Raw genomic sequence first — 25,935 nt, 5'->3', positions numbered from 1 at the left:
TAGAACTGTTCTAGAACTGAGCCCAAAGGATCATCATGGAAACCGGAAGAGACCAATTTCTTAAGAGTCTCCTGCTTTTCTCCTAAGTCCATGCTACTCAGATTTTCTCATGGGAAATATAACCAAGAGGGGGAGCAGAAGCCTGGTGGTGGACAGGGCCAAGTCGCTGGAGGATAACCCTGTCATTGCTCTGCATACCAAACTCTATGAAGCCATAATCAAAGAAGACTGCCCTACCATCATGGCACTCCTCAGGCACCACCCAGTCAACCAGCCACTGACCATTCTGTCCAACTCCACCAGCTACAGACTGCTTCTGAGCCAGGTACTCTCCTGCCTGTCTGCTTTTAGGAAAACTGAAGCCCAGTGCAGAGCATGACCTAATGCAGTGACCTCTGCAGCCAGTCACTTGTTTCCTCATGCCCATGGCTTGCCAGCCCAGCTGTGGAAAGCTAGGTCTACAAGACCTGCTTCCATTAACCACACCCAAATGGAGGAAAGAAAAGACCATAGCTGGTTGGGTTAAAGAATGTACTTGTATGGGGCTAGGAAGGTGGCTCAGTAGTAGAGTGCTTGCCTTGCGTACATGAGGCCCTGAGTTAAATTCCTCAGCACCACATAAGCAGAAAAAAACCGGAAGTAGTGCTGTGGCTTAGTGGTAGAGCACTAGCCTTGAGCTAAAGAGCTGAGGGACAGTGCCCAGGACCAGAGTTCAAGCCCCATGACCGACAACAAAAAAAAATGTACTTGTTCAGGCCAGGCACTGGTGGCTCATACCTGAATCCCAGCTACTCAGGGAGGTTGAGATCTGAGGAATATGGTTCAAAGCCAGCCCAGGCAGGAATGTCAATGAGACTCTTATCTCCAATTAACCACCACAAACTGGAAGTGGTGACATGGCTTAAAATAGTAGAGCTCTGGCTGGGAAGTTGGCTCAGTGGTAGAGTGCTTGCCTTGCATGCAGGAGGCCCTGGGTTCGATTCTTCAGCACCACATAAGCAAAAAGAAAAAAGCCGGAAGTGGCGCTTTGGCTCAAGTGGTAGAGCACTAGCCTTGAGCTGAAGAGCTGAGGGACAGCGCCCAGGCCCAGAGTTCAAGCCCCATGACCGACAAAAAAATAAATTAATTAAATTAAAAAAAAATAAAAAAAGAACTAGCCGGGTGCCGGTGGCTCACGCCTATAATCCTAGCTACTCAGAAGGCTGAGATCTGAGGATTGTGGTTCAAAGCCAGCCCGGGCAAGAAAGTCCGTGAAACTCTTATCTCTAATAAACCACCAGAAAACTGGAAGTGGCGCTGTAGCTCAAGTGATAGAGAGCTCGCCTTGAGCTGAAGAGCTGAGGGACAGCGCCCAGGCTCCAGTTCAAGCCCACGACCGACAAAAAAAAAAAAAAAAAAACCCTAAAAAAACACAGATTCTAAGGACCAGAGGTGTAACAAGTATGGGACATTAAGTTTGGCTACCAGTACCACCCAAAAATATAGGCAAGCAAAAAATAATTCTTTGAGCCAGGCACCAGTGGCTATCTTTGCTACACAGGAAGAAGCTGAGATCTGAAGAACATAGTTCTAAACCAGCCCAGGCTGGAAAGTCCATGAGACTCTTCTTTCCAATTAACCTCAAAAAGCTAGAAGTGAAGATGACCTATAGCCCAAGTGGTAGAGCACTAGCCTTCAGCAAAAAAAGGTCAGGGACAGCACCTAGCACCCCCTAGGATGAGAGAGGGGTGGGGGGCGAGGGGGGAGAGGGGAGAGAGAGGAGAGAGGGAGAAAGGGAAAGAGAGAGAGAAAACTGAAGTTCACTGGGTATCAAGTTACGGGAAACAGGAAAAAATGCATCCCAGCTGGTTTGCATTACACATGTGGTTTCATGATATCACTGCTCAGAGGCTGCTGAGGTGTCACTTCCGTCACCTGTGTCAAGTGCACACAGGTCTTGGTTCAGTGATCATTGCCTGTGCCTTTCTCCTAAGACATGTCAGAGCTGAGACCTTTTTAAACTACTGAACTGCTTGAACCTCAATGATACCTCAAGGGAAGACAGATAATCTGCCAGGTTTAGGGCTGACTTAGTCATTTTATAACCTGGGGAGGAAAAAAAAAGTGACTTTGTTGAAGAACCCTGTGGTTTATCTTTAGTTCAGGCTGCTATGGCTTTTTGGTGCTGAAGACTGAACCCAGGGCCTCTCATGTGTTAAGCAAGCACTGCCACTAAACTATACGGCCGGGGCTGGGAAGGTGGCTCAGTGGTAGAGCGCTTGCCTTGCATGCCTGAGGCCCTGGGTTCGATTCCTCAGCACCATATAAGCAAAAAGAAAAAAGCCGGAAGTGGCGCTGTGGCTCAAGTGGTAGAGCACTAGCCTTGAGCTGAAGAGCTGAGGGATAGTGCCCAGGCCCAGAGTTCAGGCCCCACGACCGGACCCAAAAAAACAAAAAAAACAAAAAAAACAAAACTAAACTATACTGCCATCTAGTTATAAATAGAAGTTAACATGTGGGACAATAAAGTTCTTTTTAAATAAGCACTGATTTCAGTCTTTTTGTGCAATGCTAGGGATCAGATGCAGGGCCTCACACATGTAGGCAGGTGCTCAAGCCCCATGCTTCATCCTGAGGCCTGATCTAACCATGTAAGCTTTAAACAAGGGAAGAGTAGGGACAGGAAACAGCATAATTGTGGGGGTAGGCTGGGCTGCTGTATCTCTACTACAAATTAAAAGAATCCTAAAACTCTATTGGGAAAAGAAAAAAAAATAGGCACCACACATACTAAAGGAATACTATCATTGTAGTCCTGAGGCACCTGGCTTCTTTGGGCAGGCAAGCTACAAATGGAGGTGCAAGTGCTGTGGAATCCATCAACCTCCCCTGTAACGCACTATGCTTTCCCTGCAGCAGACACAGACCATCATCCCCATCCATCTGGCCACCGAATACCACAAGCCCCAGAGTTTGCTTTGCTTGTTAAAACATGGGGCTGACCCAGAAGTAAGGTAAGTTAATGATACTCTAAGTGAGGTTATTGCTCATCTTCCTTGGGTTATGGACAAAGGATTCTACCCAAAGGATTGATGTAGTGAAGATGCCCACCTCTTCCCTGGCCTGTCAGACAGGATATGCATACTGAGGATTAAGGAACAACTCTTCCCGTAGAAAATACACCAAGTTCTGGCCTTGGTCCTCCATAATTTAACAATCTAAATATGAAAACTAAGAATAAACAAATATACAAGGGGTTTTCTTATTTATTACCCTGTAATAGAAGGTAAGTTTCAGGAAAGAAGTTTGTCTTGCTGACCACCCTATCACCAACACCTAAACCAAAGGCCTAGTGCCAAATGCCCAATCAATGAATATGGTTCATATAGAATATAAAATGTGGCTTAGTGGTAGAGTGCTTGCCTAGCATGCATGAAACCCTGGGTTGGATTCCTCAGTACCACATAAACAGAAAAGGCCAGAAGTGGTGCTGTGGCTCAAGTGGTACAATGCTAGCCTTCAGCAAAGGCAGCACAGGGACAGTGCCCAGGCCCTGAAATGAAGCCCCAAGACTGGCAAAAAAAATTTTTTTAAATAAATAAATAATAATAATACAAGTTCTGGGAGGAAATCCCGCCCACATGGGCTGCCTTGCTCTCAGCCTCCCCCTGCAGGGCCTGCAGCCACAGCTTTGCAAGTGGTCTTGAAGCCCTGGCCCAGCCCCTCTGGGATTCCTCAGGGCACCATTCTCTTTCCTCCAAACCTGACCAAAGGCTCCCGCTCCCCATCTCTATCGAGTTTCGCTGAGATCCTGCGCTGTCTCCCATACCAGGCTGGACACCCAGCAGAAGCAGGGCCCTCCAGCACCCCTCACACAACAAGTACACATGAACTCAAACTCGTGACTATGGAAGAGTAGCGGCTGGATGGTCCATGGCAGACCTCTTGAGGGCTAAGGCTGAGCACAGAAAAGTTCATTGCAGGACAGGCAGGGGTCCACTGGATGGAGGGAATAGAGTCTGGGGGAATAGGGCTCACTTCTAGTAACTCATCTTTTCTTTTTTTTTTTTTTTTGTTTTGCCGGGCTTGAACTCAGGGGCTGGGCACCGTCCCTGAGCTGCTTTTGTTGAAGGCTAGCACTCTACTACTTGAGCCACTTCTGGCCTTATATGATTATGTGGTACTGAGGAATAGAACCCAGGGTTTCATGCATGCTAGGCAAGCACTCTACCACTAGGCCACATTCCCAGCCCTCATCACTTCTATTAACTCATGCCTGAGTCCGCACAATTGGACTGATGCCCAGTAACACAGCCCAGTACTGGACCACGTGCTGGGAATACAGAAACAGCGAAGTTCGTTGTAAGGGGGTGAAGGGAGCACAGACCTAGAAGGGGTGGGCTCAAAGCTCAGATTTCTCTAAAAACGGGGTTGCACCAGGCAGTGCTCCCCCAAATCTGTGACATCCTGAGAAGTTACCTAGCACATTATTTCAAAACACTTCTTTAAAGTAGTAACTGCTGCTGGGTGAGCACTAATTCCTCACGCAGAGCTGTTGCATGGGCACAGGGTAATGTGTGTTCAATGCCTTGCAGGGCAGCAGGCCTCACGACGCTTCACCTGATGCTGCTGCACTGGCCGGTCACCTCCATCACGTGGGCAAAGCCATGCCTCCGTGTCCACAGGATCCTCACAGACATCCAGAACAATGCTGTCACATGCCTCCGCATTTTGTGCGAGCACGGAGCTCAAGTCAATGCCCGGGTAGACAACGACAATAAAGACTCACCCCTTCACCTGGCCATCACATATGGGACCTACCCCATCCTCTCCATTTTGGCCCAAAGTGGTGCCCAGGTCAACGCTACAAATGAATCTAGCATGACGCCCCTGCACATGGCGGCAGAAATACTGAATAAGGACATGATGGAAACGCTCATTGTGTGTGGTGCCAATGTGAACTGTGCTGTCCCTTCCACGGGGAACACGGCCCTGAAGCTGGCTGTGCGTACCGCATCGAGCAAAGCAGGCCAGCTGCTGGCAGCGGGGGTGGGCTGCATCCGCCTGCTGTTGACGCACGGAGCCAATGTCAACGTCCAGGACCATGACGGGAAAACAGCTCTCCACCAGGCGTGTTTTGGGGGCAGAGAGGCAATCATCAACCTTTTGCTGGAATTTGAGGCGGACGTGAACATTTTAACAAGGAATGGGGAGTCCCCAGTTTACGTGTACCTTCAGCGCAGTGCCAACCTCAGAGACATGACACTTCTTGCCAGGCTACTGGGTCGCACCTACCCGCTAAGACTGACCAATAAACAAGGAGTTTTACCTACAGGAATCACCCTGCCAGAATTCCAGCTCTTAAAGGAAACCCTGATAACATTATCTCAAAAGCCTTTATCCCTGGAGGACATCTGTAAAAGACAAGTCAGAAATATTTACGGAGAGAAATACAAACACCACCTGAAGCAACTTCTCCCACAGAAAATATGGAACTCAGTGTACTACTGTTATGACTTAGTTTACCTCTTGCAGTAAGGACCAGAGACTCAAGGCACTACCAGCTTTGATTTTAGGCTATATGTGTACCCAAAAAGGCTCGGCCCATTACTCCTACATCCCAGTGAACAAACTATTGGTTCTAGAACCTTTTTCAGAAAATAAAGTGATTTGTGCATCAACTCTTGGTTTTGATTTTTTTTTTTTTTTTTTTTTTTTGCCGGTCATGGGGCCTGAACTCTGGGCCTGGGTGCTGTCCCTCAGCTCTTCAGCTCAAGGCTAGCGGTCTACCACTGGAGCCACAGCGCCACTTCCGGCTTTTTCTGTTTATGTGGTGCTGAGGAATTGAACCCAGGGCCTCCTGCTTGCAAGGCATGCACTCTACCGCTGAGCTATCTTCCCAGCCTGTGCATCAACTCTTAACAGTCCTCAATTGCCTTTTAAGTGTCTGTCTTTTTCATGATTTAATTTTTACCTAAAAAAAAAAAAGATAGTCTTTGCTAAAACCTGGAGTAAACAACCAGGCAACAGTGTCTCACACCTACTCAGGAGGCTGAGATCTGAATTGAAGCCAGCTGAGGTACAAAGTCCTAGAGACTTTTTCTTTTTTACCAGTCCTGGGGCTAGGCCTGGGCACTGTCCCTGAGCTTCTTTTGCACAAGGCTACCACTCTATCACTTTAGCCATAGAGTCACTCCTGGCCTTTTCTGTTTTTGTGGTACCGGAATTGAACCCAGGGCTTCATGCATGATAGGCAAGTACTCTACCACTAAAGCACATTCCCAGAACTCCTTGAGACTCATTTCCAGTTAATCAGCAAAAAGCCAGAATGGAGGTATGGCTCAAGTGGGAAAGTACCAGCCATGAGTGAAAAAAACTGAGCAAAAGCAAAAGACCTCGAGTTCGAGCTCTAGTGCCAACACAAGGAAAAGCAACCAAAAATACTAGAGTACTTATATTTTAAAACAGCAAAATAGATTTTTCTAGAAACAGTTTTTTGTTTTTTGTTTTTTTTTGCAGTCATGGGGCTTGACCTCTGGGCCTGGGTGCTGACCCTGAGCTCTTCAGCTCAAAGCGAGTGCTCTACCACTTGAGCCACAGCACCACCTCTGGCTTTTTCTGAATAGTTTACTGGAGATAAGATCTCATGGTCTTTCCTGCTCAGGTTTTCTGATGGTTAACTGGAGATAAGAGTCTCGTGGACTTTCCTTGCCTGGGTTGGCTTTGAACCCTGATCCTTAGATCTCAGCCTCCAGAGTAGCTAGCTAGGATTATAGGCTTGAGCCACCAGCACCTGGCTTAGAAACAATATTATATCTAAGGCTACACTAATAATGATCATTTTTGACAACTCTAGGCATGTGCAGCATTATGGATTATGTTTGGTACTTAGCACATTTACTACCTGAAAAAGCAGTATTTCTTCATACTCCATAGAATACACACACACACACACACACACACACACACACACACACAACTACTACTACTACTACTACTACTACTAGAACAATACCCTTAGTCCGTCCTTTCTTTAGTTATTTTTCAGATAGGGTCTTATATTCTTGCCTAGGCTATACTCAGACCTTGATCCTCCTACCTGTATCTCCCATGTTGCAGGGATTACTGAGACACACCATCACTTCCACGCTTATTTGCTGAGGTGGGAGTCTGGTTCATTATTAGCCAATGCTGGCCTCAAACCTTAATCCTCTATATCCTCACACTCCACATAGTTGGGATTACAGGTGTCAGCTATCATAGCTAATCTTTCATACAGAATTTTCATCCCATTTTTTTTTTTCTGGCTGGTCCTCGGGCTTCAACTCAGGGCCTGGATGCTGCTCCTGAACTGCTTTTGTTCAAAGCTAGTGCTCTATCAATTGAGCCACAGTACCATTTCTGGCCTTTTCTGAATAGTTTATTGGAGATAAGATCTCATGGCCTTTCCTGGCTTTGAACCAGGATCTTGAGATCTCAGCCTCCTGAGTAGCTAAAATTACAAGTGTTAGCCACTAGTACCTCACCAGAATTTTCTTTTTTTTTTTTTTTTTGTTGGTTGTGGGGATTGAACTCAGGGCCTGGCACTGTCCCTGAGGTTTTTGTATTTTTTTTTTTTTTTTTGTCAAAGCTAGCACTCTACCACTTTGAACCATAGCACCACTCCCAGTTTTCTGGTGGTTAACTGGAGATAAGAGTTTCACAGACTATCCTGACCAGAGGCGTTGAACAGTAATCTTCAGATCTCAGCCTCCTGAATAGCTAGAATTAACAGGCATGAGCCACCAGTGCCCAGGCAGAATTTTATGTCTCAAAATTACTGCTTTTAAATTCAATCTTAGAGTTTCCTGTTCTGGACCTATGGGAAAATTACTTATATGAAAGTAATGAAAAATTCCAAAGTAAATAAGGGTATATCACCTAATTCAATGACCCACAATCAAAAAAACACGCTCAAAAGAAACCATCTCTGTGTTCAATAATTTAGTTGCCTTGTCTTCCTTACCTTCAGATCTCTGTGCACAACTCCCATGTTATGTATATAAAATACACCTTCCACTAATTCTTGAAAAATTTTTGTTGCAACACTGGCCATAACATAAGGACCTGGAATGGAAACATAAACAGTCTCATCTCTCTATTCTATTTCATTGCATTAACATCTAAATGTTAACATGGCTCCAAATACATTCAAATTGGACACTGAGGCAACATTCATGTTCTTAACAATGTCAGTACTCCAGAGTGGCCTAAAACCTAGAAATACTTGGTATCAGAATTTCAGGTTTAAAAAAGTGATAAAGTCAAATAAGTATTTTGTTGTATCCTAGAATTTTTTTTGTTGCTAGTCCTGGGGCTGGACTTTAGGACCTGGGTGCTGTCCCTGAACTTTTGCTCAAGGCCAGTGCTCTACCACTTGAACCTTCAGCGCCACCTTCAGCTTCTTCTGAGTAGTTATCAAACTGTAATCTTCAGATTTCAGCCTCCATAGTGGGGATTAAGGGCATAAGCCACCAACGCTTAGCTGTTGAGAATTTAAGGCCAGATGGCTGGGTGCTGAAGATCCATGTCTGTAATTGCAACTACTCAGGAGGCTGAGATCTGAGGATCTCAGTTTGAAGTCATCCTGGGCAGGAAAGTCAGTGAGACTCTCATCTCCCATTAACCAGCAAAAGGCCAGTAGTAGATCTGTGGCTCAAACAGTAGAACACCAGTCTTGAGCAAAAAAGCTCAGGGATAGCACCGAAGCCCTGAGTTCAAGCTCTAGTACTAGCATGTATGCACATATATGCATGGTGCACACATATACAGGACAAGAATCAGTGCACACCTATAATTTGAGCTACTCCAGAGGCCAAGATCCAATGATTGTGGTTCACAGTCAGCTGGGGCAGGCAAGTCCATGAGACTCATCTCCAAATTAATCAGCAAAAAGCCCAGAAAAGGAAACGTGGCTCAAGTGGTAGAGCCAGTTGTGAGCAAAAGCCCAAGCGAGAGCATGAGGCCCTGAGTTCAAGCTCCAGGAAAAAGCAAAACAAACAAAACGCAAAACAAAATCCTTTTCCTAAATTCCATCATAGTACTATTAAAATATCAACAAAAGCAAATCTTTATCACAAAGGAATTTAACTTCTAAATAGCTATATCATTTTTTTTCTTTTTTAAAGATAAGCAAAATAAGCACAGTTGTTTCTTCAGCTTTTTTGGCTTGTCTGTTTAGTTTGCTTCTAACTTTTTAACATAAAACTCCTGCTGGCAATTCCTACATTAGCAGGAAAAGATTCTTACACTGCATTGTTACAAACCCAGGAGGTACTGACAGGCAGTTTCGTCCACGCAATCGCGGCTGCGCTTGTTTCTCTCCACTATCCAGTCCCACAGGGAGAGTTCGCACAGCTGCATCTGAATGTGTAGCATCAGGTGGTACTGCACCTATAAAGAGGACACACGGTGAGGTGGGCTGGGCTCTCAGCTCTGATGGTTCACTCATATTCATTTAATAGCAGGTACTCACTGGTCTCCCTACACCAAATAGCACAGCTAACTGCTGAAACACAGGCCTGTCCCAGAACCCAGTCTCTAAAAGAGACATACAAGCAGAGTGATCATTAAAACACTGTACACCATGGGCTGGGAAGGTAGCTCAGTGGTAGAGTGCTTGCCTTGCATGCATGAGGCCCTGGGTTTGATTCCTCAGCACCACATAAGAAGAAAAAAAAGCTGGAAGTGGCGCTGTGGCTCAAGTGGTAGAGCACTAGCCTTGAGCTGAAGAGCTGAGAGACAGTGCACAGGCCCACAGATCAGGCCTTACAACCAACCCCCGCCCCCCCGCCCCCCCAAAAAAAACTCTGTACCATGATACAAAGAGACAGGCCTAGGCCAGACTGGAGTCAGAGGAAAGTCCAATAGGGAAGCTGTCCAATGTAATACTAAATACTTTGAAAGCGAAGATAAAATATAATAAAATAGTTGTATGGTATTCTACAGCTCTCAATATACTCTAAACTATGCTTTGCTTGGCTTTGCATTGTACATAACTGTTACTTAAGCAAACAGTAAGTTGTTTATAGGCCCACTTATTTGAGTATCAAGGAAGTTTTTCCAAATATATACAGAGAAATGAAACTATTCTGATTAAGTTACTCAAATTCAACTCCTTGGACATGAACCTGTTTCAAAACAAAAATATATCTACAGACACATATTCCTAGCAAGAGCTAATTCTGCATTGTGTATGCATAGATGGTACACACAGCTCTGCAGTCTTACTGACAAATCGTACATAAACTGTCAATGCTCAAGGTTTTTTTGTTTTTTGGTTATTCGTGGGGCTTGAAACTCAGGGTCTGGGCTGTCCCTGAGCTTTCTCACTCAAGGCTAGCACTCTACCACTTGGAACCACAGTGTCACTTCTGGTTTTCTGGTAGTTTATTGGAGTTAAGTCTCACAGACTTTCCTGCCCGGGCTAGCTTTGAACCTCAATCCTCAGATTTCACCTAAATAGCTAATAGTGTGTGTGTGCGTGTGTGTGTGTTCATGCATGCATATATCCACTAGTTCTGGGACTTAAACTCAGGGCCTGGGCACTATCCCTTAGCTTTTCTGATCAAGGCTAAAGCTCTACCACTTAAACCACAGCTCCACTACTGGGTTTTTTGTGGAGTTGTCAGTCCTGGGGCCTAGGTGCTGTGTCCCTGAGCTTCTTTTACTCAAGGCTACACTCAACTGGCTGTTCTGGTAATTTATTGGAGATGGAGTCTCACAGACTTTCTTGCCTGGACTGGCTCTGAATTGCAATCCTGAGATCGCAGCCATGAGTAGCTAGAATTACAGGTACCCGGCTTGCTCAAGGTTTTTGTTAATTATTTTTGCCAGTCCTGGGACTTGAACTCAGAGCCTGGGCACTGCCCTAAACTTGTTTCACTCAAGGCTAGCACTCTACCACTTGAGCCACAGCATCACTTCTGGCTTTTTCTGTTTATGTGGTACTGAGGAATCGAACACCCAAGCCTTCATGCATGCTAAGCAAGCACTCTACCACTAAGCTACATTCCCAGTCCCTCAAAGATTTTTAATCATAGCAATACTGGTGAATATACAGTGAAACTATCATGTTATGATAACCCTCAACAGAAGAACCCTGAAAACTGATCAGGTTACTCTACAGGAACCACCTAATGTCATGCTCCAAAAATAGTAAAATCTTTCCTCATAGATATATTTTTATAGCTGATATATAACAGAAATAGAGTAAATGAGTCTTCCAACTCTCAGGCAGATGTTTGGGAAGATCTTGAGCAGCAATGACCCAGGGAAGAAGAATTAGGCATCATGGAAGTGAAGGAAGTAAGCTTGGAAAAGGGAGGGCACACAGTCACTGGCAGACATCATCACACAGGTGGGTTCTGAGAAGGTATCTCACCTCTGTCTGTCCCAGAAAGCTCAAATTCCCTTCGCAAGACTCCTCGGTGGATATGAAATTCCCCTCTAAGTCTGAATCCTGCTCAAGTGGCAGCTGGTGTTTCACGATGGATCTGGGGGACAAATCAGCCAGGCCATTCTCGTGGTGTTCAAAGGGCGATGCATATTCACTGCTGTCCCTGATGACTAAATCCCTGGTGTAGTTCACCAATTTGTTGTTTTCATTTGCAATGTCAAGCTCGCCAGAGGGTCTTTCTTTTTCTGAGGTAAATTCAGCAAAGACAATGGACGAGCTGCTTTCATTATCTTTGCCACTATATTGATCTCTGGAGGTAAAAACAGTATAGATAAAAGTGAATATATAGGAAGTTCAAAACCAGATGTCGGCAGATCATACCTACAATCCTAGCTACTCAAGAAGTTGAGGTCTCAGAATCAAGGCTTAGAGCCTGCCTAGACAGACAAATTCCTGTAACTCTTATCTCCAATTGACCATCAAAAAGCTGAAGGGGCTGGGAAGGTGGCTCAGTGGTAGAGCACTTGCCTTGCATGCATGAGGCCCTGGGTTCGATTCCTCAGCACCACATAAGCAAAAAGAAGAAAGCCAGAAGTGGCGCTGTGGCTCAAGTGGTAGAGCGCTAGCCTTGAGCTGAAGAGCTGAGGGACAGCGCCCAGGCCCAGAGTTCAGGTCCCACGACCGGACCCTCCCAAAAAAACAAAAAAAGCTGAAGTGGCCGTGCACCAGTGGCTCATGCCTATAATCCTAGCTAACTAAGGAGGTTGAGCTCTGAGGATCCCAGGTCAAAGTCGGCCTGGGCAAGAAAAGCCATGAAACTTTTATCTCCAATAAACCACCAGAAAACTGGAAGTGGTGCTGTGGCTCAAGTGGTAGAGTGCTAGCCTTGAACTGAAGAGCTGAGGGACAGTGCCCAGGCCCAGAGTTCAAGCCCCATGACCGACAAAAAAAAAAAGCTGAAAGTGGAAATGTGGTACAAGTGGTAGAGCACCAAGCCTTGAGTGGAAAATGCCAAGCTAGAGGCTTACATTCAAGCCCTCGTACTGACATACTTAGCTCAGTGGTGGAGCCATGTTCCTAGCAAGCACAAGACCTTGAGTTTAAGCCTTGGTACCACAAAAATAAATTAATTTTATTAATTAAAGCCTAAAACACTCACCTCAAGTTCCTAGTAACAAAAGACAAAAGTGAGATGCTACAAGTAAAAGCAAACATCTTATAGAAGTAACAGCAGTCAGTCCACATACCTGTCCTCTTCCTGGTCAGAGAGCACTTTGAGAGAAGGCAATGGGATAGGAGCTCTGTCTGCTGAAGAGAAATGAAACACACACATTTGCAAGCAAGTAGCCACTCTTTCAATTCAATTCCAAGTTAAAACTAGGGTGTCACATATATATCATAAATACATACACACACACACATTAGTAAGGGTTTATTCAAAGGCACATTTTAGGAACTATAAAACAGAGCTGTATAGCCTCATGGGAAGCTTTCTATGCAAGTTAGTGAATACTGACAGTTCTGGGGACCCGAGGGACTCTGCTACTACAGTTCTATGAAAATCAGCCCTGGGCACTGTATAGGTTTGTGTCTAATAAACTATTTACTACTACTAAAATACAAACTTCATGTAATTTTTACAAAATAGTCTTTATTAATAAAACTATCTTAAAATGTGAAAGACATGGTGCTTAGTAGCACAAGGCCTGAGTCAATCTCTAGCAAGGCAATGAATGAATGAATGAATGACCAAACTACTTCTCTGACACATGGCTGATACTTCAAAAAAATTAAAATAGGACTCTTTAACTTCTATTTCCTATGAGGGGAGCATGAAATGTTTCTTTTTTTCTATTTCTCCCTACATTACCCTTGTTTTATTAAAATACAACCTTGTCAAAACTTTCCAAATAAATAAAAGTAAAATGCCAGGCACCAGGGGCTTATTCCTGTAATCTTAGCTGCTCAGGAGGCTGAAATCTGAGGATCAAGGTTCAAAGCCAGTCTGGGCAGAAAAGTCCATGAAAGGGCTGGGAAGGTGGCTCAGTGGTAGAGTGCTTGCCTTGCATGCCTGAGGCCCTGGGTTCGATTCCTCAGCACCACATAAACAAAAAGAAAAAAAGCCGGAAGTGGTGCTGTGGCTCAAGTGGTAGAGCGCTAGCCTTGAGCTGAAAAGCTGAGGGACACTGCCCAGGCCCAGAGTTCAGGCCCCACGACCGGACCCAAAAAAAAAAAAAAAAAAAAAAGAAAAGTCTATGAATGTCTTATCTCCAAATAACTAGCAAAAAACAGAAGAAGGAGTTGTAGCTCAAGTGGTAAAGCACCAATTTTGAGCAAAAAGCCCATGAGGCCCAAGTGAGCATTAGACCTGAATTCAAGCCAAAGTACTAGCACACACATACAAAAGAAGCAAAGTAATGGCTAGAGGTGTAGCTCAAATATTAGGAGTGCTTGCTTAGGTATTACAATGCTCTGAGATCAAGACCTCAATAATGCCAGGCACTGGTGGCTGTAATCCTACCTGCTCAGGAGGCTGAGATCTGAGGATCATGATTCAAAGCCAGCCCAGGCAGGAAAGTTTTATCTCCAATAAACCACCAGAAAACCAGAAGTGGCACTGTAGCTCAAAGTGGAAGAGTGTTTTAGCTTTGAGCAGAAAAAGCTCAGGGAATAGTGCCCAGGCCCTGAGTTCAAGCCCCATGACTGACAAAAAAAAAAACAAAAACAAAAGAAACACTAATAACAAAAAATATAAAATAAAATGTAATACTCATTCTCAACTTGCAGGACACTCAAATACAAGACATACAGAATTGGCCCATGGCCGGGCGCTGGTGGCTCATGCCTGTAATCCTAGCTACTCAGGAGGCTAAGATCTGAGGATCGCGGTTCAAAGCCAGCCCGGGCAGGAGAGACCGTGAGACTCCTATCTCCAATAAACCACCAGAAAACCGGAAGTGGCGCTGTAGCTCAAGTGGTAGAGCGCTCACCTTGAGCTGAAGAGCTGAGGGACAGCGCCCAGGCCCGGAGTTCAAGCCCCATGACCAACAAAAAAAAAAAAAAAAAAAACAGAATTGGCCCATGGATGCAAGTTTGCTATCCAAGTTGGAGTATTTCTTATGCAAATACTCACTTCTGATTCCAGAACTGTTTCATTTTATATGAAACACATTTTTTTTCAAATTCTGGAATATTCATACAGACTACTAGCTGAGTATCTCTGACCTGAAAATCCAAAAAGCTCAAAAATCTGAAAATTTTTGAATGCTTTCATGATGCTCTAGAAATTTTGGAGTTGGGAGCTTTGCAGATTTCAGGTCTGTGGACTACAACAGCTCAATCTATCGCCAAAATCTACTCACGCTGTGTCTGGACTACATGAACATGTTCGATCCACGCGGTGTGATAGCCTACAATGTTGGGGTGCTGAAGACCTGCTAGCACTTTCACTTCCCGTAGTACCTTCAAAATAAAAAATGTATTACATGTTCATGTATCAAAAACTTCTTTTTTTTTTGTTTTTTTTTTCGGTCCAGTTGTGGGGCCTGAACTCTGGGCCTGGCTGCTGTCCCTCAGCTCTTCAGCTCAAGGCTAGCGCTCTACCACTTGAGCCACAGCGCCACTTCTGGCTTTTTTCTTTTTGCTTATGTGGTGCTGAGGAATCGAACCCAGGGCCTCAGGCATGCAAGGCATGCACTCTACCACTGAGCCATCTTCCCAGCCCCTCAAAAACTTCTTATTCCAGGTAGAGTGCTAACCTTGAGCAAAAGAAGCCCAGGGACAGTGCCCAGGCCCTGAGTTCAAGTCCCAGGACTGGCAAAAAACAAAAACAAAAAATACAAAAACTTCTTATTCCGAAGCGAAATAATTAAAAAACTCTGTACAAGCAATCTGAGCTGTGTAAAATAATGGAAATATTGCTGGGAAAGACTAGTGGTGCTCTTGTCACAGCTTGCTAACTCACACACACATAGTATTTTATTTTTTCTTTTTATTTTCTTTCTTTTCTTTTCTTTTCTTTTTTTTTTTTTTTTTTGGTGCCAGTCCTGGGGCTTAAATACTGGGTGGTCTAGGTGCTGTCCCTGAGCCTTTTTGCTTAGTGTTTGTACTCTACCACTTGAGCCACAGCTCCACTTCTGCCCTTTTGCTGGTAGAGATCGGAGTCTCCCATATTTGGCTTCCCATGCTGACTTCTAACTAGGATCCTCAGATCTCAACCTCCTGGATAGACAGGATTACAGGTAAGAGCCACTGGTGCCTGACATTTTTTTTGTTTTGTGCCAATTCCTCAGGGCCTGGGCACTGTCACTGCACTCAACCACGTGAGCCACAACTCCACTTCTGACTTATTTTTGGTCATTTTAATGGAGATAAGAGCCTCACAGACTTTCCTGCCAGGGCTAGCTTCAAACCACAATCCTTGGGCTGGGAAGGTGGCTCAGTGGTAGAGCGCTTGCCTTGCATGCATGAGGCCCTGGGTTCAACTCCTCAGCACCACATAAGCAAAAAGAAAGAAGCCGGAAGTACCACTGTGGCTGAAGCGGTAGAGCGCTAGCCTTGAGCTGAAGAGCTGAGGGACAGCACCCAGGGACAGAGTTCAGGCCTCACGACTGGACCCCCCCCCTCCAAAAAAAAAAATCACAATCCTCAAATCTCAGCTCCTGGGTAGCTAGGATTATAGGCATAAGCCACTGGCACTGGCTCTTTTTATTTGTCATTTTATTTGTCATTCTCTCCATTCTTTAGTTTCTGGAGATCTAACCAAGGTCCTTGAGCATGTTAGGAAAGTGCTCTACCATTAAGCTAAGTTCTCCCAAATCCTGGGGGTTTTTATTTGCTTGTTTGTTGAGACAGATCTTTCTTTGTGTAGCCCAGGCTGGCCTTTGAGTCTCAATATTCCTGCTACCAGTCCTCCCTCAGTGCTAAGATTACAGGCCCAAACCACCACATCTGGCTTGTCACTCCTACTTCAGGAGTTGACGACAGAGTGGCTCAGAGGACAGGCCAACTTGTCCAGAACAAGACAGCATGTCAGAGAGAAGTCTAAGACCTGAACTGGCCTCATGCTCTCTTTAGAACAAGCTGTACAATATATAAATCATAAATATAAATATGTATTTATATATAGTCAGGTGCTAGTGGCTTACATCTATAATCCTAGCTACTCAGGAGGCTGACATCTGAGGATCATGATTTGAAGCAGTCCAGGCAGGAAAGTCTGTGAGACTCTTATCTCCAATTAACTACCCAAAAAGCCAGAAGTAGAGCTGTGGCAAAAGCAGCTCAGGGACAGTGCCCAAGCTCTGAGTTCAAGCCCCAGGCAAAAATAATAATAATAATAATTCCTCTACTGACCCTGAAACTCTGTTAGAATGAAGTGCCTATTTTTAAAAAATCAAATAAAAACTTCGATAGTTACTGTACTGATTCTTAGTAAACCAACAATCCATACCACCTACTCTTTGCCATATATACACAAATAAATACATGATAATTCTTTCTAAAGAAACTAAGTAACTATTCAAAAACGGTTTCCTAAATGAGGTTCTGTATGTTGTGCAGCCTGGTCAGAAATTCCTGAGCTCAGGAAGAGCCTCCTGCCTCAGTGTCCTTAGTAGCTGGGATCATATAGGCTTGCCACTAAGCCTGGCTCTAATCATTTAAAACCTTACCTTCATACAATCTGTTTTAGTTGCACCCTTAATCAGGATTTTCTTAATTGCATAATGTTGACCATCCAATTTATTTCTGACCTAAAAAAGCCAACAAAAGACAAAGTATTAAACCCAAGCTGAGATAATCTAAACTAGCCAAAGATAGCAAATGAAGCTAAAGCCATGTCTCTTCCTTCCACTACTCTTAGAGGTCAGCCCTAGGCTGCTGGACCAGCCATTCTGCAAGCTACACTAAGTCCAACTCCCAGACACTCCACATCTGGAGAACAAAAAAGTCAGCAAAACTATTAAGCACCAAAACATGTAGCACAAACTTTTTTTTTTTTTTTTTTGGGTCCAGTCGTGGGGCCTGAACTCTGGGCCTGGGCGCTATCCCTCAGCTCTTCAGCTCAAGGCTAGCGCCCTACCACTTGAGGCACAGCGTCACTTCTGGCTTTTTTCTGCTTATGTGGTACTGAGAAATCGAACCCAGGGCCTCATGCATTCAAGGCAAGCGCTCTACCACTGAGCCACCTTCCCAGCCCAGCACAAACATTTTTACTAGTACTTTTCTTTAAATGCCTGTGTCCCACCTGGGAGCTTTCTTCAGTAACACTTTATATGTGTGTGGTACTAGAGTTTCAACTTAGAGCCTCATGCTTGATAGGCTGGCACAATACCACTGAGCCATGCCACCAGCCCTGTATTTCACTGGTTATTTTTAGGAATGGGTCTTCTTTCCTGCCAGGATCGTGCATAAGCTGCAATCCAACCATGTTTAGGCTTCCTGGCACTGGTGGGATCACAGGTGAAAATTGCCCTTTCAGACTTCTGACCAGATTGGCTAAGTACTGCCTTCTTCTCAGTTTCACAGCCTCCCACCTAGCTTGGAGTGGCAGGCATACGCCACTGTGTCTAGCCATTGTGTTCCCCTAGAAGCTGAAATGACAGGAACAAAATCCAGTTTCTAGAATCCACCTAAATATCCAAAATGGGCAGAAAAAAATGAAAACCTGCCTACTCCCTTATAAATGCTAACTGCTAATGAAAAGTAAATATTCATGATTTCTAGGAATTCCCTGCGCACTTTGTAGTTTTGTAAAGGTAATAAAAACATCTTCTGAAAATGCAGAGTTACACAATGGAGGGGGTAACAATGTTCAAGAGGAAGTGGAAGTGTACTCATTACCTCACTCATGTAACTGTAACCCTCTGTATAGTATCTCTACAATAAAAAAATTAAAAAAAAAAAAAAAGAAAATGCAGAGTTACAGCGTAGCAGTCAAAATGAGTAAGTGGAAAACAACCTTGTATACTCTCCCATATCCACCTTTTCCAAGGATGGCAAGCTCCTCAAATTCATTTAAGTAGCGTGAAGTTTGTGCTTCAAAGGCTATTTCTCTGGATCTAAAAGTTAACAATAAACACAGGTCATCAATGTTAAACTGTGAGACAATCAAAACCTTCCAGGCCAAGCTCATGCTCAATGCATTACAAACCTATCAACCTTGTGTATGACTAAATTGCACACAATAGTTTGGAAGGAACGAATTGTCAGGGAAATTTTTCATTCTCAATGACAAAAATGTTCACTAAGCAAATCAAGGCTGTAATACAAGTAGCGGTAGTGCCCACCTGCAATCTCATCGGGAAGGCTGATGCAGGAGGATTTGGAGTTTCAAGGCTATGCAGACCTGTGGTGGTAAGATAGCCTCAAAACTACATACATAAATAAAGCAAAGGGGGTCAAGCAAAACCAATTTCAGGAACTTCCCAGTAAGCAGTATCACAATTCAAAATCCTTATCAAAGTTTCACAGACAAAATCCTCAGGAAGATTAAGCTTAGGATAGCTCTGAAATACACATACTTAAACTTCTTAATGATGTAGACCCATTACGCGTTTAGAAAGAAAGATTTTCTGTGGGTCCCTGGGGCTTGAACTTAGAACCTAGATGCTGATCCTGAGCTTTTTTTTTCCCCCTAGGCTAGTGCTCAACCGTAAATTAAGCCAGAGGTCCACTTCTGGATCCTTTTGTTGTTAACTGGAAATAAGTCTAATGGACTTTCCTGCCCTGCCCTGGCTGGCTTTGAACTCAGCCTCCTGAGTAACTAGGATTACAGGCATGAGCCACTGGCGCCTAGCTTCATTACCCATTTTAAACATTTGGTAAATACAGGCAAAATTTGACAATACCGCTAGTAGAGAGTAGCTATCCATTATAGAGTTATTAGCTGGGCTTATAGAATCCCCAACCAGTGAGGGGGGGAGGGCGGAGATCAACATGGAAGACAATGAGCAGTAAAGCAAATCTTGGAGCAGTGCTGAGTGGCAAATGTTGCAATGTTCATCAACTCCTCCAACATTTTTTTTTCCTTGTTTTGCTAGTCCTGGGTCTTGAACGTAGGCCCTAGGCACCGTCCCCAAGCCTCTTTGTGCTCAAGGCTAGTGCTCTACCACTTGAGCCACAAGTGCTACTTCCCACTTTTCTGAGTGGTTTACTGGAGTTAAAAGTGTCTCATGAACTTCTCTGCCCAGGCTTTGAACCACAATCCTCAGATCTCAGCCTCCTGAGTAGCTAGGATTATAGGTGTGAGCCACCTGTGCCCAGATTCAACATTATTTTTAAATCCCAAAACTAACACTTTCCTAAACTTCATTTCTTTTGGATAGTTTAATCTTTGGATAGTCAAAAAAGTACTTAACACATACCTGATTTTCTTCATGTAAGAGCTGTCCTCACAAGGATCCTAAAACCAAAAATCATTTGTAGTAACAATTTGAAAAGTTTCATGACTAAGGACTCTACTAAAAAAATTCAACATCATATGAATAACCCCAAATGTTCAAACAATATTAGAAACAAACAAAAAATAGGACTTTTAGTATTACTTAAGAATTTACAATTGACAATGTTTCAAGACAGAATTTATTTGCCAAAGCGCTCCATGTAACATGTTTTGAACTTCAGAGAATATACAAACTGACCACACATAACCAGTGTCATCACACCCATACCCATATGCACCCACACACCTGTCGCCACTGCTCTCTCTCTACTCAGAGCCATACCACCAGCTGAAGCATGGCTGTAACTATCTGCTTCTGCCTTTCACACCTTAGTCTATGCTGCACACAACAGCAGGTGTGACCTTGTTAAAAGCGCATCAGATAGTGTTACTCCTAAATCCAAAGATCTGCAGTATTTCCCATCTTTCTCTGAGTAAAACACACGCATTAAAATGGTCTCAGGGGGCCGAGAATGTGACTTAGTGGTAGAGTGCTTGCCTAGCATGCATGAAGCCCTGGGTTTGATTCCTCAGTAACACATCAACAGAAAAAGCCAGAGGTGGCGCTGTGGCTCAAGTGGTAGAGTGCTAGCCTTGAGCAAAAGCAGCTCAGGGACAGTGCCTAGACCCTGAGTTCAAGTCCCAGGACTGGCCAAAAAAAAAAGCTAGGCACCAGTGGCTCAAGTCTGTAATCCCAGCTACTAAGGAGCTGAGATCTGAGGGTCATGGTTCAAAGCCAGCCCAGGCAGGAAAAGTCTGTGAGACTCTTATCTCCAATAAACCACCAGAAAACCAGAAGTGGCGCTATTGCTCAAGTGGTAGAGCACTTGCCTTGAGCTGAAGAGCTGAGGGACAGCGCCCAGACCCAGAGTTCAAGATCCATGACCGACAAAAAAAAAAAAAAAAAAAAATCTCAGGATCCTGTATGCCTGTTCCCCCTTTCCTTAGCCTCTCTCCCAAGCTCACCCTTTTTTCTTTCTTTCTTTTTTGCCAGTCCTGGCACTTGAACTCAGGGCCTGGGCACTGTCCCTGAGCTGCTTTTGCTCAAGGCTAGCACTCTACCATTTGAGCCACTTCTGGCTTTTTCTGTTTATGTGGTACTGAAGAATTGACCCAGGGCTTCATGCATACTAGGCAAGCACTCTACCACTAATCCACATTCCCAGTCCATTGCCATTTTCTTACTCTACTCCAGTTTCATAGCTGTTTTGTATCCACAACCAGCATATCCACCACAGGATCCTTGCACCACCTGTTCCTTGGTTTTCCTCAGCACACCTGCATAGCTCATTCTCTCAACTGCAACTCTTGAGTTCAATTCAGTGTTGATCAGGCTCCAGCTGCCCTACATGAAAGTTGCAAAGCTGCTCACTGCTAAGCCCCTTCACCGCCCATGTTTCTTCTTTATGTTAGTGATCTAACACCTGCTGTATTTTCATATTTTACATACTGTGTACTGCCTCCTCAGTAGAATATATACTCCATAAGGGCAGGAATTTAGTCCCTATAGGACTGGACTATAATACTTCAATAATACAGTAATATTAGTAATATGGTACTCAGTAAGTATTACTGAATCAACAAAGCATACAAACATGCACATACACACAAAAAATTTTGAGATAGAGTCTTGCAGTATAACCCAAGCTGGCCTCCATATTCCTGCCTCTGTCTCCCAAGTGCTGAGATTACAACCACATTATTACCTGAAATTTTATATATATATATATATATATATATATATATATATATATATTTTTTTTTTTTTTTTTTTCCCTTCTCCCCCTGGTCGCAGGATTTTGAACTTGGGATCTAGGTGCTGTCCTTGAGCTCTTTTTGCTCAAGTCTAGCACTCTACCACTTTGAGTTACCATGCCACTTACAGTTTTCTGATGGTTAGTCTCACAGATTGTTCTGCCCAGGCTGGCTTTGAACTGAGATCCTCAAATCTTAGCCTCATGAGCAGCTAGGATTACAGATATGAGCTACCAGGACCCAGCTTATATATTCTTTAAAACCCGCTGTATTATGCAGAATTTCAAAATGTTTTAAAATATCATCAGATTATTTGCCTCATTTGTTTTGTTTCCAGTGCTGGGGATCAAACCTAGGGCACTGTGCATGCCAGCAAATGCCCTACCACTGAGCTAGCTCCATTTCAGCAAAGACAAAGTAAAACCTACATTGTCACAGATGAAGTACACACGTTAGGGTTTACCTGCCGGACTCTTTCTTTTGCAGACCTCATCAAATGCGAGATGGCTCTGTTGTGATGCAGTCTCAATGAGCTGAACTCATCACTGCACGTGAAAGATGACAGCAGCCCCATCTTGATGAAAGTCTGGCAAAGTACTATAGGAAGAGCATGGAAAGCTGCTATTAGAAAAGCCATCTGTCAAATGGCCGTTTTAACTGGCACTCTAAGAATGAAGAGTAATAGTATACACACGCACAAACCTCCAGAAGAGAAAATAGTGAGGCCTATATACATGGTAACCATGGCCACTCTGGGCAGTGGGGATCAGGAGCATGTGCAACATCAGTACCCACCTTCTACTGTGTGAGTCACTCGTCAACCACACCTAGTCATGACATGACTTGGCTCATTTTTAAAGGGTAAGAAATATAAACACAATGTTCTGACATTTCACACACTGCACTTTGGATGACAGGCAATAGGATAGCCAATAGGATAGCAAGGATGATTCTTTTCAATATGGAATCAGCCAACATACAGAAAGCATTTATTACGCAAGTATATGTTCTGGCTTTTACTCATTTGCTCAGTGGCATGCACAAGTCCCTGGATTTCATCCCAGTATCAGAAAGGTGCAGCGGCAGCAGCAACAGCAACAGCAGGGTAGCTGTGCCTCACACCTGTACTCCTAGCTACTCAGGATGGTGAGATCTGAAGATGATGGTTTAGAGCAGAAAAATCTGAGGCTCTTATTTCCAATTAACCAGGAAAGAGCTAGAAGTGGAAGCCTGGTTCAGGTGTTAGGCTACCAATCTTGAGTGAAAAATAAGGAGTCCCTAAGTTTAAACCCCAATACTAGTAGCACTAAAAGTAATTAACAACCCTCTGTACAGTATTTTCACAATAAAAAATAAATAAAAATTAAAAAAAAGTAATTAACAAGTACATTTAGTAGTTATTTATATATGTAAACATTGCATATATTTATTCAAATACTGTATTTTAAAAATCATGAGATGGCTGGAGCATAGCTCAATTAATAGAGCACCTCCCTAAGAATTACCCTTTGTTTACTCAATTACACACACTTTTAGTGTCCTGAGTGTTTACACTTATAAGACATAACCTAAAAGAAAATATGAAATGAATTTAAGGAATGTGGTTATTCATACTCCTCTCACTCCAATTCATGGGTCTTGAACTCAGGGCCTGAGCACTGTCCCTAGCTCTTTTGCTCAAAGTTAATGCTCTACCACTTTAAGCCACAGTACTACTTCCAATTTTCTGGTAGTTAACTGGAGATAAGAGTCTCGTGGGGACTTTTCTGCCTGGGCTGGCTTCAAACCACAACTCTCAGATCTCAGCCTCCTGAGTAGTTAGGATTACAGGTTTGAGCCACTGGTGCCTGACTTCACACTTTTTTTTTTTTGAGGGGGGGGGGGGGGTCAGTCATGGGACTTGAACTCTGGGCCTGGGCGCTGTCTATGAGCTCTTCAGTTCAAGGCAAGTACTCTACCACTTGAGCCACAGTGCCACTTCTAGTTTTCTAGTGGTTAATTGGAAATAAGAATCTCACGGACATTCCTGCCTGGGCTGACTTTGAACTGCAATGCTCCGATCTCAGCCTTCTGAGTAGCTAGATTACAGGCATGAGCTACCAGCTCCTGGCAAGTCTTTTTGCTTTGTTTTGTTTTGTTTTTATTGGTTGTGGGGCTTGAACTCTGGACTTGGGCACTGTCCCTGTGCTCTTCAGCTCAAGGTGAGCGCTCTACCACTTGAGCCACAGTGACACTTCTGGTTTTCTAGTGGTTTTTTGGAGATAAGAGTCTCACGGACTTTCCTGCTCGGGCTGGCTTTGAATCATGATCCTCAGATCTTAGCCTCCTGAGTAGCATTTTTTTTTTTTTTGCCAGTCCTGGGCTTGAACTCAGGGCCTGGGCACTGACCTTGAACTTCTTTTGCTCAAGGCTAGCACTCTACCACTTGAGCCACAGCACCACTTCCAGATTTTTCTGTTGATGTGTTACTGACTAATCAAACCCAGGGCTTCATGCATGCTAGGCAAGCACTCTACCACTAGGCCACATTCCCAGACCTTCAAAATTTTTTGTTGTTGTTGGTGGTGGTCATGGGGCCTGAACTCTGGGCCTCGGTGCTGTCCCTCAGATTTTCAGCTCAAGGCTAGTGCTCTACCACTTGAGCCATAGGACCACTTCTGGCTTTTTCTGCTTATGTGTGCTGAGGAATCAAACCCAAGGCCTCATGTATGCAAGGCAAGTACTGTACCACTAAGCCATCTTCCCAGTCCCACTTCACACTTTTTTTAACCCAATTTTTTATGCACAACTTGCTTCTCCAGAGCCATAGCAGCTATGTAATTAGTAAAACACTTTTACAAGCTCTATTAGGAAGCCGCGTTCTTCTTACTTACATTGAAACACCTGTTTAGAGTGAAGTGGGTTTGGCTCATGCACATGGCTCAAGTGCTCCAGCAGAGACACCAGAAGCAGTTGGTTTGCAACTACAAAAGGGAAAGTTGGCTGTTGCAGGGGTTCTTTTAACACTTGGAGTTCTGCTGGAACATCAGATTCTAAAAAAGTAAAAAAATAAAATATTATTGGCAAACATGTCTTACAAGAACAAAACTGCATATTCTAATTAATGAAACAGAAATTATTTTTAACACTGAGAAATAAAAAATAAGAGTAGGGCTGGGAAGGTGGCTCAGTGGTAGAGTGCTTGCCTTGCACGCATAAGGCCCTAGGTTCAATTCCTCAGCACCACATAAGCAGAAAAAGCCAGAAATGGTGCTGTGGCTCAAGTGGTAGAGCACTAGTCTTGAGCTGAAGATCTGAGGGACAGCACCCAGGCCCAGAGTTCAGACCCCATATCCGACCGGAAAAAAAAACAAAAAACAAAAAACAAGAGTAGTTCTGTTGAGTCAGGCTAGGGCTTTCTGAAGAAGTTGCCAACTGGCTCATGTCTAGAACCCTAGATACTTGGGAGTGAGACCTGGAGGATCATGGATCTAAGCTGATTCAGGAAGAAGAGTCCTTGAGACTCCATCTCCAAAATAACCAACACAACGCTGATCTGAAAGTGTGGCTCAAGTGGTAAAGCACCAGCTGAACAGGGCCCTGAGTTCAAACCCTAGCACCAATATATAAAAACACAAAGCAAGACTTCCAGGGGCTGGGAAGTTGCTCAGTGGTAGAGTGCTTGCCTCACATGCATGAGACTCTGGGTTCAATTCCTCAGCACCATACAAACAAAAAAGCTGGAAGTGGTGCTGTGGCTCAAGTGTTAAAGTGCTAGCCTTGAGCTGAAGAGCTGAGGGACAGCACCCAGACCCAGAGTTCAAGCACCACGACAGACACACACACACACACACACACACACACACACACACACACACACACACACACACACACACACACACACACACACACACACACACACACACACACACACACACACACACACACACACACACACACACACACACACACACACACACACACACACACACACACACACACACACACACACACACACACACACACACACACACACCCTACCTACCTTCCAGGAAGTGAATCTAAGTTGAATTCTGGGAACTGGAGGGCCAGCAGCCAATGCTGGCAGCAATTGGAGTAAAGAATGAATAAAGTAACATGACAGGAAATAAGCTAGCAAGTGGGAACAGAATAGCTTACTTCCTAAATAAAGGCGGCGGCAAAGGGAAGGAGGAAAGGATGGAACAGTTTTGCCTCGTGAAGCAGGGGTTCACACCCACTATCTCCTTTAGTCTTCACAAAACAAGCTGAGTAAAATTTTAAACTCACCCTTCCCCTACCTTACAAATAAGAACAGTGATTC

General features: G+C 44.1%; 2 protein-coding genes across 7 annotated transcripts in view; one reads left to right on the top strand and one right to left on the bottom strand.

The window, feature by feature from the left end:
* Positions 1–25,935, bottom strand: part of Eif2ak1 (eukaryotic translation initiation factor 2 alpha kinase 1) — a 41,054-nt gene that overhangs the window by 7,384 nt on the left and 7,735 nt on the right. For 3 of the 5 annotated variants that reach the window (XM_070033515.1, XM_070033518.1, XM_070033517.1), the window contains exons 2-11: positions 24,488–24,646; positions 22,078–22,211; positions 19,783–19,820; positions 18,378–18,477; positions 17,089–17,169; positions 14,779–14,878; positions 12,664–12,724; positions 11,402–11,726; positions 9,300–9,411; positions 7,985–8,085 (exon numbers count right to left, since the gene is read on the bottom strand). In XM_070033515.1, coding sequence (XP_069889616.1) covers positions 7,985–8,085; positions 9,300–9,411; positions 11,402–11,726; positions 12,664–12,724; positions 14,779–14,878; positions 17,089–17,169; positions 18,378–18,477; positions 19,783–19,820; positions 22,078–22,211; positions 24,488–24,646 — 1,211 coding nt within the window. The remainder of the gene's footprint in view (positions 1–7,984; positions 8,086–9,299; positions 9,412–11,401; positions 11,727–12,663; positions 12,725–14,778; positions 14,879–17,088; positions 17,170–18,377; positions 18,478–19,782; positions 19,821–22,077; positions 22,212–24,487; positions 24,647–25,935) is intronic. The other 2 variants (XM_070033516.1, XM_070033519.1) reach the window with 1 other exon arrangement.
* On the top strand, positions 34–5,668 carry Ankrd61 (ankyrin repeat domain 61). 2 transcript variants are annotated; one of them, XM_070033521.1, is made up of 3 exons: positions 34–325; positions 2,899–2,993; positions 4,575–5,668. In XM_070033521.1, the coding sequence occupies exons 1-3, from the start codon at positions 110–112 to the stop codon at positions 5,515–5,517; spliced, it is 1,254 nt and encodes a 417-aa protein (XP_069889622.1). In that variant the 5' UTR covers positions 34–109; the 3' UTR covers positions 5,518–5,668. The 2 variants fall into 2 exon arrangements, with proteins under 2 accessions (XP_069889622.1, XP_069889621.1); XM_070033520.1 differs by having other exon boundaries at positions 2,896–2,993.

This window comes from Dipodomys merriami, unplaced genomic scaffold (assembly GCF_024711535.1).
Source record: "Dipodomys merriami isolate MVZ:Mamm:240054 unplaced genomic scaffold, mDipMer1.0.p SCAF_22, whole genome shotgun sequence".
Classification (NCBI taxonomy): domain Eukaryota; kingdom Metazoa; phylum Chordata; class Mammalia; order Rodentia; family Heteromyidae; genus Dipodomys; species Dipodomys merriami.
This window is presented reverse-complemented; position numbering and strand designations above follow the sequence as displayed.

What these genes read in the sequence shown, in the direction of transcription:
- Ankrd61 (XM_070033520.1), top strand. Translation starts at nt 110, where the DNA reads ATGGGAAATATAACCAAGAGGGGGAGCAGAAGCCTGGTGGTGGACAGG. An exon ending in ACAGACTGCTTCTGAGCCAG is followed by an intron (nt 326 to 2,895) that starts GTACTCTCCTGC and finishes CTTTCCCTGCAG; the next exon opens with CAGACACAGACCATCATCCC. An exon ending in GGGGCTGACCCAGAAGTAAG is followed by an intron (nt 2,994 to 4,574) that starts GTAAGTTAATGA and finishes AATGCCTTGCAG; the next exon opens with GGCAGCAGGCCTCACGACGC.